General features: G+C 35.7%; 1 protein-coding gene across 1 annotated transcript in view; it reads left to right on the forward strand.

The window, feature by feature from the left end:
• The window catches only part of WNK3 (WNK lysine deficient protein kinase 3), a 194039-nt gene that overhangs the window by 13915 nt on the left and 167328 nt on the right, over positions 1-12796 (forward strand). Inside the window, exon 2 of the mRNA XM_070291607.1 lies at positions 7323-7977. Within this exon, the coding sequence (XP_070147708.1) occupies positions 7441-7977 (537 nt within the window). The 5' untranslated portion in view covers positions 7323-7440. The remainder of the gene's footprint in view (positions 1-7322; positions 7978-12796) is intronic.

Here is a 12796-nt window from a genome sequence, read left to right on the forward strand (position 1 = left end):
TAATTTTACTTCTGTACTCTAACCATCACTTTTTCAGAGTCTTGGAAAGTACAAGAGATATAGGTGTTCAGTTCATTGTCTTGAACTAGAAGTCAACAGTGGTATATTTTAAGATTATAAAACTATAGGCTCCTTGAGGACAAAGACTGACTTTTGTTCCTTTATTCACAGACCCTAACCTGGTACTTGGCACTTAGAGTGTTTATTGGTATGAACACACGTGTATGAGAGAGAGACTTGTCAGTGGAAAATTTTATTATATAATTCTGATTCATTAGTTTAAAAAAATATTTGTTAACTTATTTGGCTGTGTTGGGTCTTAGTTGCAGCATATAGGATCTTTGTAGCCTCATGCAGGATCTTTTCGTTGCTGTGTGCAGACTCTCCAGTTGTGGCACATTGGAATAGTAGTTGTGGCGTGCGGGCTTAATTGCTCCGCAACATGTGGAATCTTAGTTCCCCAACCAGGGATCAAACCCATGTCCCCTGTATTGCAAAGAGGACATGTAACCACTGGACCGCCAGGGAAGCCACATTTCTAACTACAGATTCAGTCTTACAGTTGTTGGTTCCAAAAGTTGAAGAAATTATTGAGTCACTGATTGACTAAGTACTGATTGTATGCTGGATTTCCCATGGATACAACCATGATGGGCTTACGGGGGGAAATTATCTTGAGCTTTTAACTGAAATGCTCCAAGCTTGTATATCAAATATATTGAAGGATTAGATATGGGACACAGATTTGTGAGATTTTCCCTATAGAGGCTTTCTCTATACCCATGGCGGATTCATGTTGATGTATGGCAAAACCAATACAATATTGTAAAGTAATTAGCCTCCAATTAAAAGAAATAAATTTAAATTAAAAAAGAAGTGCTTTTGTGATTGTCTTTATGCATATCCCTAGGGCTTAAATCAATGTGTTATCATTATATGAAGGAAAAAATGGTCACATGTAGGTTATGATACATAGCTGTTGTACTCGGTAAAGAAACTTCAAGTTTGAGGCCTGATTTTCTTTTTTTTTTTGTTAATTTTATTTTTACTTTATTTTACTTTACAATACTGTATTGGTTTTGCCATACATTGACATGAATCCGCCACGGGTGTATACGAGCTCCCAATCCTGAATCCCCCTCCCACCTCCCACCCCATATCATCTCTCTGGATCATTCCTGCACACCAGCCCCAAGCATCCTGTAGGACTTTTGGACTGTGAGGGAGAGGGAGAGGGAGAGGGTGGGATGATTTGGGAGAGTGGCATTGAAACATGTATACTATCATGTAAGAAACGAAGTGCCAGTCTATGTTCGATACAAGATACAGGATGCTTGAGGCCTGATTTTCGATCCCTTGTCACTGAGCTATGTTTCTGCACTGCTGAGTGTAGAAGAGATATTATCCTGATCATATCCCTTTAGCAATGCCACCATGGTTTCTTACTGGAAAGGTTTAAAAGAACGTGTTATATACTTTTCAGCCTTACTAAATAGTCTTCATTTTATGTTTTCTTGAGTATTGTTGAATTGTGCTTTAGTATAGTGCTGCCCCTAGAGGTTATTAAGAGGTAGGAAATAAAAGCTTCCATTTATTATTATATTGTGCTGGGTACCATGTTAAGTACTTTATGTGTATATTTCATTTTTATGATAGTCCTGTGAGATTTTACAAATGAAATAAAAAATGAACGAGGTTAAGTAATTTGCCCCAGGTCTCTGAGGAGTGAGAGGCAGAACCATGATTGATTCCGGGTTTCTCCCACTCCGAAGCCTGAGTTCTGAAACTCTTTTTTATGGTTAAATAGCTACTGGATACATGATGAAAAGGCCACAGATATACTCTGCTTAGTGAAGTTCTTTACCTGTTTTTTAAAAGTTTGTTTTTCTTATTCATTGTTTACCCTTAGGCCACCAGCTATTATATTGTATTGTTATCAGATCTTTTCCCTTCAGACCAATGATTCTTAACCCAAGAGGCCAGGCAGAAGATGAGGAGTGGTTAGAATGGGGTGGTGGTGGTGGGGGGGGAGGTAGAGAGTATAGTTTTAAAAAGGTTTATTTGATATTATGATGGCTTTGATTTTAGTCACAATATTTCAAGATTCTTAAAGGACATATTTTATTGAGATATAATTTATATATCATAAAATTCACCAGTATAAGTGTCAGTGGCTTTTAGCTAATTTATCCAGTTGTATAACCTTGATTACAATCTAATTTTAGAACATTTTCATCACCCCCTGAAGTTTTCTTGTGCTAGTTTGCAGTCAGTCCAGTTCCTAAGGCAGCAAGTAATCTATTTTCTATCTCTATAGATTTTCATTTTCTAGGCAATGCATATAAATAAATGTAACCATGCAGTATGTGGTCTTTCCTCTGGCTTCATTCACCTAGCATAATATTATCAAGGTTTATCCTTACTGTTGCATGTATCAATACCTCCTTTCTTTTTATTGCTGAATAATATTGCATTGCATGAATATAACACATTTTTGTTTATCCAGCTGTTGTTAGACATTTAGATTGTTTCCACCTTTCAGCTATTGTGAGTAGTGCTGCTGTGAACACCTGCGTATAAGTTTTTATGTGGACATAAGTTTTCATTTCTCTTGGGTAGACAGTATTCATATAGTAACTCTATGTTTAACTTGTTGAACTGCCAGACTCCGTTCCATTTTACATTCCCACCAGCAGTGTATTAGGGGTCTATTTTCTCTATATCCTTACCAATACTTGTTACTGTCTTGTCTTTTTTATTGTAATCATTATGGGTATGGAATAGTATTTGATTATGATTTTTATTTGTATTTCTCTAGTGAGTAACTATGTGGAACATCTTTTCATGTGTTTATTGGCCATTTATATTAATGTATCTTCTTTAGAGAAAGGCCTATTCTAATCTTTAGCCCATTGGATTATTTATCTTTTCATTGTTGAGTTGTCAGAATTCTTTGTATATTATGAATACCTTATCAGATATATGATTTGCACATATTTTCTCCCAGCCTTTTCACTTTCTTGATGGCATCCTTTGAAGCACAAAAGTTTTAAATTTTGATAAGGTCCACCTTCTCAATTTTCTTTTATCACTTGTATTTCTTTTATCACTTGTATCTCGATACAGTGTGATTTCATGGTTTTATTGCGTAACCCAGTCCCTAGAATTTAATGTTTTCTTCTGAGAGTTTTGTAGTTTTAGCTCTTACATTTAGGTTCATGTTCCACTTTGAGTTCATTTCTTGTATGGTGTGAGGTAAGAGTCCAACTTCATTCTTTTGTATGTGGATATCCAGTTGTCCCAATACATTTTTTGAAAGAGTCTTCTTTTCCCATTGAATTGTCCTGACCTCTCCATTGAAAATCAGTTGATCAGACTCTCAATTCTATTCCACTGATCTATATACACTTTGTTCATTTCTAATTTAATTCTTTTGTGGTAGGAGAGTATACTTTGGTTTCAATTCTTTAAATTTTTTGAGATTTATCACATAGTACATGATCTGTTCTGGAGATTTTTCCATGGTACTTGAAAAGAATGTGTATTTTGTTCTTGCTGGGTAGAGTGTTCTATAGATGGCAGTTAGTTCAAGTTGATTGATAGTATTGGTCAAGTTTTCCAGATTCATGCTTATTTTATGTCTAGTTTATCTCCCCAGCAGTGAGAATAGGGTATTAAAATCTCCTACTATTACTACTGAATTCTTTCTGTCTTCGGTTTTGTCAGTTTTTATTTAATATATTTTGGACTTCTGTTGTTAGATGTGTATATGTTTATAATTGTTACATTGTCCCGATGAATTAATCTTTCCATGCTTATAAAGTGTTCTTTGTTTTTAGTAATATTTTTTGTCTTGGGGGTTGGTTTTTAAGACTAAAGGGAACACTCATTTCCTCATCTCTCTTCTTTGCTGCTTCTTATTCCATGGTTTGGGAAACCAGGTGACCAGACATTATAACTATAGTTATTATACCAGGGCAGCACTACTTGCCCCTCTTTTTATATTAGGGTTCTGAGTAAGATTTCCTATTTTTTTAAAAAAAGAGGTTCTGCAGTTAAAAAATCTTGAAGGCTTTTCCGACTTAAATTCTTTGATTTTTTTTTTTTTACCTGTTTTTGTCTGCTTAGCAGCAGCAGCAGCAGGCCTTTTGTCTTACTTATGGATCTTTGCTTTTGAGCTTTCTGAATAAGTTACCTTTAGTTAGGTGAAGTGGATAGAGTTATTAAGAATGTCCAATCTAAAATGTTAACATTTGAGGATGTGAGTGAAGGGTATTCTAGATTCTTTGTATATTCTTGCAGGTCTTTTTCCAAGTCTAAAAATAAGTTAAAAATATCTCTACCTAAATGAGGCATTGTTAGTTACCTTTTCCCACTTGCAGGTAATACTAGTCTTACTGACTTTCAAAATCTGTTGATTTCACAGTGTAACCTCATGTAACACATCATGAGCTATTAGTTTCTTAGCTCTGTCCTAGTTGTGTCATCTGATAGGCAAATTTTTAGGAGTTAGCATAGACTCTTCCTGTTCCTTCACACTCATATTCATTCAGATAGTAAATCTTGTATTTAGTACTTCATTAATTTATCTTGCCTCTTGACACTATTTTCACTCAAACCTCAGCAACTCTTCCCTGGATTATTACAGTAGCTCTCTAACTGATCTCCTTGTTTTACATTGTATATCCTAGAAATCTGTCTCTTTGTCCTCATCTTCCTGCTTCTAGTATTGCTGTGCTTTGTCGTTCAGTCGAGTCCAACTCTTTGTGACCCCATGGAGTGTAGCCTGCCAGGCTCCTTTGTCCATGGGGATTCTCCAGGCAGGAATACTGGAGTGGATTGCCATGCCCTCTTCCAGGGGATCTTCCCAACCCAGGGATCGAATCCAGGTCTCCCACATTGCAGATGGATTCTTTACTGTCTGAGCCACCAGGTCTAGTATTGCTAGTGAACTGTTTATATACTTGTTCTGCTGTTTCATAACTTTGCTTGTCATCTCTCTGCTTGGATGAGCTAATTTTCTTTCTTTGAGACTCAGTTCAGGCATCTTTTCCAGGAAGCGTACTTAACCTGTACTCCCAAGAGGCAGGTTCCTTCATTCCTGTGTATGTAGACATCCAGTTGTCCTAGCACCATTTGTTGAACAGAGTTCTTTCCCCATTGAATTGTCTTGGCACCCTTGTTGGAAATCAGTCGACCACAAATATATGTGTTTATTTCTGGACTCTGTATTTTTATTCCATCTATCTATCCATCTATCCTTATGCCAGTACCACACTGTCTTAATACTGTAGCTTTATAGTAGGTTTTAAAATTGGAAAGTTTGAGTCCGCTAGCTCTGTTCTTTTTCAGGTTTACTTGAACTTAGCTATTCTGGGACCCTTTAAGTTTCATATGAATTTTAGGATCAGCTTGTTAATTTCTTCAAAGAAACCAACTGGAATTTTGATAGGAATTGTGTTGAATGTATAGAACAGTTTAGGATATTTCACCCAATTTTGTTTGTTTTAGTTTAGAGTTGTTTTTCTTCAGTTTTTCAGATTTGTTATTGTATATTTTTGGTTCAACATGACAAATTCTGCCTTCTAGGCTGTATAATATCGTAATAGATATACATGCTTAACTTTGTGATGTATGTTTGTGATGAGAAGGAAAGAATTTTCTTATTGGTTTGACCATTCATTTGAAAAACCTTTTAAACAGTTTCCCCTTATATGTTCCACATATTTCCACATGTTCTTTGTGGAAAATGTTAGAAAATACAGAAAAGCAGAAAGAAAAAAAAGTCCATAATTCCACCATTCAGAATTAACATCGTGTGTGTGTGTGTGTGTGTAATGAAAGTTTGTTGTATATATATCTTTTTTCATTTAACCATATAACATATGGGAAATGTCTTTTCATCTCACTACCACAGTGTTTTTAAAATGTTGTATCCTATCTCATTTTGAAATACCTATTATGCTTATATTTATAGTTTTGCCAAATTATAAGTGCTATAATGAATGTCTTTACAGTTAAATCTTTGCACAGATTTTTGACTATTTTCTGTGACAAGTTCCTATGAATGGAATTGCTGGTTCAAGAGGATACATATTTTAAGTCTTTCTTGCCATTTTTAAATAGTATGTGTTAATATTTGATAGTAGTTAAAATCTTCTTATTGAAATATGAAGGCAAGCTCATTAAACAAATGTAATATTTGCATTATTCAAAACTACTGTTGGATGTTCATGGTAGCATTATTCACAATAGTTAAAAGGTGGAAACAATCCACTGACTAGAAGAATGGATAAACAAAATGTGTTATATACGTACAATGAGCTATTATTATTCAGCCTTAAAAAAGAATGAAATTCTGATACATGCTATATTTTATATATATATATATATATATATATATCAATGAAACTTGAGAATATTATGCCAAGTGAAATAAGCCAGACACAAAAGGACAAATATTGTATGAGTCCTTACATGAAGTACCTAGAATAAACAAATTCACAAGGACCTAAAATAGAATAGAGACTACCAGGGTCTGGGGTGATGAGGAGTTATTGTTTTAATAGATTTCAGTTTGGAAGGATGGAAAAGTTTTGGAAATGTATAGTAGTGATGACTGCACATCATTGTCAGAGTATTTAATGCCACTGAATTGTACACTTAACAATGATTAAATTTTGCCACAATAAAAAAATCTATGGATTAGTTCCAGAATTTTAGAAAAAAACCACCTACTGAGAAATTATGTGGTATTTTTGCTTATTGTGTGTATTATGTGTGTGCATGTTTAGCTGTGTCCGACTTTTTGTGACCCCATGACTGTAGCCCACCAGGCTGCTCTGTCCATGGAATTCTCCAGGCAAGAATGCTGGAGTGGGTTGCCATTTCCCTTCTCCAGGGGGTCTTCCCGACCCAGGGATTGAACCATGGTCTCCTGCATTGCAGGCAGATTTCTTTTCCATCTGAGCCACCAGAGAAGCCTATTTTGTGTACTGCCTTGTAGCTAAGCAAATTCATGGTTTGGATACTTGCTTTAAATATGATAGATTCATAGAAGGGACTGAGAACTTGGTTTATTAACAATGTTCATGCAGTATGAAGACTTATTGCGCTGTATGCCAAGTAGTCTGCTAGGCACTGAAGACTGCAATGGTAAACAAGATAAGACATAGTCCCTGGAGCCTGCTGGTTGCTAAGACTGGACAGAAAAAGAACAAACTTCTTATTAAGAAAAAAGGGATTAAACAGTCAGGTGACTTTTCTCCTTAATGATTTCCTTTGTGGGGTGATTTTAATATATCCTTTCCCCCCCCCTTCAGGTTGCTATGGAAACATATGACCATATAAAAGGAAGTCCATCCTGATAATTCTGATACCTGAGATGCAACTGAACTGAAGAGTGGAACAGGAAAAAGTTTAGTGCCAACCTTAATTACAATGGCTACTGATTCAGGGGAGCCAGCTAGCACAGAAGATTCTGAGAAACCTGATGGAGTTTCATTGGAAAACAGAGTTCCTCAGGCTGCAGCAACTTTGACAGTGGAAGCTAGACTAAAGGAGAAAAGCAATACCTTCTCTGCTTCTGGAGAAACTATAGAAAAGAAAAGATTCTTTCGAAAGAGTGTTGAGATGACAGAACATGACAAAGTTGCTGAATCTTCCTCCAAAGATGAGAGAATAAAGACTGCAACAAATATTCCAAGAGTAGAAAAGCTTCCTACAAATGTGCTAAGAGGAGGACAAGAAGTTAAATATGAGCAGTGTTCAAAGGGAACGTCAGAATCCTCAAAAGATTATTTCAAGGAGAAAAATGAAAAGGAGATGGAAGAAGAAGCAGAAATGAAGGCTGTAGCTACTTCTCCTAGTGGCAGGTTCCTGAAATTTGACATAGAACTGGGAAGAGGAGCATTTAAAACAGTATATAAAGGACTGGACACTGAAACATGGGTTGAGGTTGCTTGGTGTGAGCTGCAGGTGAGTATATAATCTTCTTGGTTTTAATAAATTCTGGTTTCAGCTGGCCTGGACTTCTGAGTGATCCAGGATTAAAATGTATCATGGATTAAAATAAAATGAAGGACCTGTCCCCACATCCTGAAATTATGCTCCTTTCTTAAATCCTTCTAGGAGCTCATGCCAAACTTTTTTTTTCCCTACTGTTTTCCTCTCTGTTTTATAGGTGGGAAGGTCTGTTCTGGCTTTCTTTGGGGAAATGATTCTAATTTATTGACCTTAGGAAATTCTCAAAACTCTTAATGTCTCATTTTGAAAGCTTTTAGTAAATGTATGCCTTATGAGTTGATATGTTAGGGATATATTCAGTATGATATTTTCCATTTCTCTGGCAACAGAGTTTTGGGGGTTCATGTGCTGTTTTTCAGAACAGGAAATGCTTTCCTTGCTTCTTGGAAGGCTTCTAGTAGTATAAATTCCTCTCCATGCCTTTGAGTTTGCCTCATATAGGATCTTTGGATGAAATAATCACCAGAATCTACTGGGATTAGTCAACTAGAATGTTGTTTAGGAAGGAGAACTGAAAGCATTAGAAGAATAGTTGAATTACATAAAAGAATAGTTGAATTATCTAGATATTTGGTTCCATAGTAAATGTCTATATGGTACTTTTAACTAATGTAGGAGTAAATGGAGACAGAACATCATAGAAAAGGTTATAATAGGAATGGTTTCAAACAGATGTAGATCAAACATAAGGAAAACCTTTGTGACCTCAGTCAGCTCATGGGAAATGGTCAGTGTGCGCAAGAGATGCTTAAAATTAAGATTAAATAAAGCTAGTTGCTAAATATAGGTTTTTGTTGTTCATATTCCAGTGGTTGCTGCGTGTGGGTGTATAGGTATGTTACATGATTTCACCCATCCTGAATTTGCTATAGTTTGCCGTTTAGATAGGTTGAAATTTAGTCTTGGTCCCTGCATTTCTAGGAATCTTTTTGTTTCCAAAATTTACTGTGTTTAAGAGTCACTGTTTGCTTTGTATGCAGATTTAGGAGCCTAATGTCAGAGATTCAGATTCTGTAAATCTGGGGTGGGATGCAAGACTACAGTTTTAACAAGCTTTCAAAGTGCTTTGAATATAGGAAATCCCTTGATGACTGGAGTCAAGCCATTAGAGTAGTTCTTGAAAGGTGTGTGCATGTGCTATGTGGGGTTTGCTTGGTTTTCTTCTCACCCCTTTTTACCCTTTAAGAATTTTATTATAAAGTCTGTGTCATAGTAGAAATATTAGATCCTTCAAGTAAACAAACATTAAGATCACCTGAAATTATAATTCTTTGAGGATGCTTTAACCATTTTAGTATATATCTTTATGGACTCTTTCTTTTGAATAAATGTATATGACTGTATGCACCCCCATGGAACCATACTATAAGGTTTGGACAAAACTTTGTTTTTAAGCTTAATCATGAACATCTTTTCATTACTGGTAGTTGTACATTTACATCATTATTTTTGATAGATGCCTTTATAAGATATTTAATCAGTCCTCTATTGTTGGACTTCTAGATTTTCTCCAGTATTTTACTATTATAAACATGGTCATGATAAATATTTTTGCATATATGTGTGTGTGTGTGTGTATATATATATATAAAGTTATGTAAATTTTAATTTAATCTCTGCATTGTGATTTCAGTAACACTCATCTTTTTTGGGGGTAGAGACCTACAAAATGTAAAATACTTATTGTCTGGTCCTTTGTTGTTGTTATTGTTGTTTGCTTTTTCTTCCAATTTTATTGGGATATAATTGACATACAACATTGTGTAAGTTTAAAGTGTACAGCATAATGATTTGACTAAGATACATCATGAAATGAGTATGGCAGTAAGTTTAGTGAACATCATCTCAGATACAAAATTAAATAGAAAAATTTTTTTCCTTGTGATGAGAACTCCTAGGATTTACTCCCTTAACCATTTCTATGGATAACATACAATAGTGTTAATTATCTTTATCATGTTGTACATTATGTTTCTAGTACTTATTTATCTTATAAATGGAAGTTTGTATCTTTTGACTGCAGTAACACTCATCTTTTAGTGTTATTCTGTTTGTAAATGGGGGAGATAATTTCCATTCATTTGGTAGTAGGACACATAGTAAACATATGTCAAATATTTTGCAAGTTGTATACTCTACCTATGCTAAAGAATGTTTCTGTAAAACTTGGAAATATTTCAGTAATAAGAACTGCATATGGGAATACCTTTTATTATTCACATATGGAAAGACTGAAAGATCCTATAACGTCTTACTACTCCACGTGTACTCTCTGGACCAGCAGCATGGACATCACCTGGTAACTTACAGCTACAGGTCCCCAGGACTCACCCCAGACCTATTGAATCAGAATCTACCTCTTAGTAACATCTGCAGGTGATTTTTATGCACAGTAGAGCTTGAAAAGCCCTGAAATAAGGGATCAATTCCAAGAGCCAGCTGAATCACAGGAGGAATTCCCTTAATACACCAACATTAGCTTTATATAATATTATATCATATATACTGATTAATGGTATCCACTACAGACTTTCTAAATCAGAATCTCCAGGAGATAAGGCTCAGGAACTTACTTTTATTATTTATTTATGTTTTAAATACAGTTTTATTATTATTACCTTTTGTTCGTGCTGTGCGGCTTGAGGGATCTTAGTTCCCTAACCTGTGGCCCCTGCTGTGGAAACGTGGAGTCCTAACCACTGGACCACCAGGGAATTTCCCCCAGGAACTTAGTTTTAAAAGTTCTCTGAGTAATTGGATATATAGCCTGATTTGGGGATCTGTCATAGGGAGCAAATGTAAATTTTAATTTACAAAGATAAAGTATGTTTTTTGGGGAGCTGCACTGGGCCTTCATTGCTTTGTGCAGGCTTTCTCTAGTTGCAGTGAGCAGGGGCTACTGTTCGTTATGGTGTGTGGGCTTCTCATTATGGTGGCTTCTCTTGTTGTGGAACATAGGCTTTAGGCATGCAGGATTCAGTAGTTGTGGTACACAGGCTCAGTAGTTGCAGCTTGTAGGTTCCAGAGCTTGGGCTCAGTATTTGTGGCGTAGGGACTTAGTTGCTCCACAGCATGTGGAATCTTCCTGGACCAGGGATCAAATCCATGCTCCCTGCATTGGCAGGTGAGTTCTTATCCACTGTGCTACCAGGGAAGTCCTAAAGTGTAAAGTACATTTTAATTTACACAAAGAACAACAATTGAAGTTTTCTTTTCTGAATTGGGCTTCCCAGGTGGCACTTGCCAATGCAGGAGACTTGGGTTCCATCCCTGGGTGGGGAAGATCCCCTGGAGAAGGAAATGGCAACCCACTCCAGTATTCTTGCCTGGAAAATTCTGTGGACAAAGGAGCCTGGCGGGCTACAGTCCATGGGGTTGCAAAGAATTGAACATGACTGAGCGACTGAGCACATTCTGAAAGGAATGTTGAAATTAGAGGACTTAGTTGATACTATTTTTAGATATCATGTTATTTTTTGCATGTTTGAAATTAGGAAAAACTAACTTATTTAGAGGGCATCCCTGGTGGGTCAGTGGTGAAGAATCCACCTGCCAATGCAGGAGACATGGATTCAATCCCTGGGTCAGGAAGATCCCAGGAGAAGGAAATGGCAACCCACTCCAGTATTCTTTCCTGGGAAATCCTATGGACAGAGGAGCCTGGTAGGCTATGGTTCATGGGGTTGAAAAAGTGTCAGACATGACTTAATAACTTAAAACAGTAACAACAAACTTATTTAGAATCCCAGGAAGATAATAAGGACATCATCTTTTAATTACTTTCCTGTAAGTACTATGTAATTTGTAATGTACAATTTCTCATATTTTTTTCAGTAAAATCTTACTCTTTATTATGTAATTAAGCAAGTTTGTTGAAAAATATCCCAGTGAACAGTTTAAATTATTCTAGATTCTTTCCTAACCTTTGTTTATATAGGTGTGCATGTATAATATATAAAATTTGAGTGTCTATACTTTGTTTTATCAACTTGATATGTATTTTCTATTTATTAACATCATTCAAATATGTAAGCTATATTTTTATTGCATACATACCACCTCTTAATCCTCTCCCCTGAAATATGGCAGTTCTTTACCTTTTTAAAATTTTCCTTTTTCATGTTTGATTTGAAATTCATAGCTCAGAAAAGACTTTTATACCTTTTTTTCTTGATGGTATTTCCCCCTATGGTAGATACTTGAGCCTTCTCCAGCAATTCTTAAAAGCCTCATACCCATTTATTTAGAATACATTGACTTTAGGGCAGTGCAAGAATCAGGATACATAGATTCTACTGCTGATGTTTGACTTTGAGGATGTTAAAAACAGACAAACCCTTTGATGATGTGTGTCAGATTTAGGATTTGGCCATAAATACCTGCATTTCAACAGTTTGTCTATTTTATGGTTTCCGTAATTTGATTTATTTTTTCTCTTCCATAATTTGATTTTTTAGTGCATTAGTGGAAAGACTTTGATCTATTGTTCTTTGTAAAGAATTTATAGATTACTTGGTAATTACTTGATAAATTGGTAATTTACTGTGAGTGAGGGCTGTCAGTCATACGTTTTATTTAGAAGACTTTAGTTCATGATGTTGAAAGACCTGGTCAGATGTTACTGAAAGTTTAGTAACTTTTAGGAGGAGTCGGTCACACGGGTTTGTAATAGTTTTCTCCTCCACTGTCAGCTTGAAAAATCAGTAGCACTTTGCTTTTACACATAGGAACACAGCCAGCTTCTGCTTTGCTTTCACTAGTATGTCATTTG

The sequence above is a fragment of the Ovis canadensis genome, chromosome X (genome assembly GCF_042477335.2).
Source record: "Ovis canadensis isolate MfBH-ARS-UI-01 breed Bighorn chromosome X, ARS-UI_OviCan_v2, whole genome shotgun sequence".
Lineage (NCBI taxonomy): Eukaryota > Metazoa > Chordata > Mammalia > Artiodactyla > Bovidae > Ovis > Ovis canadensis.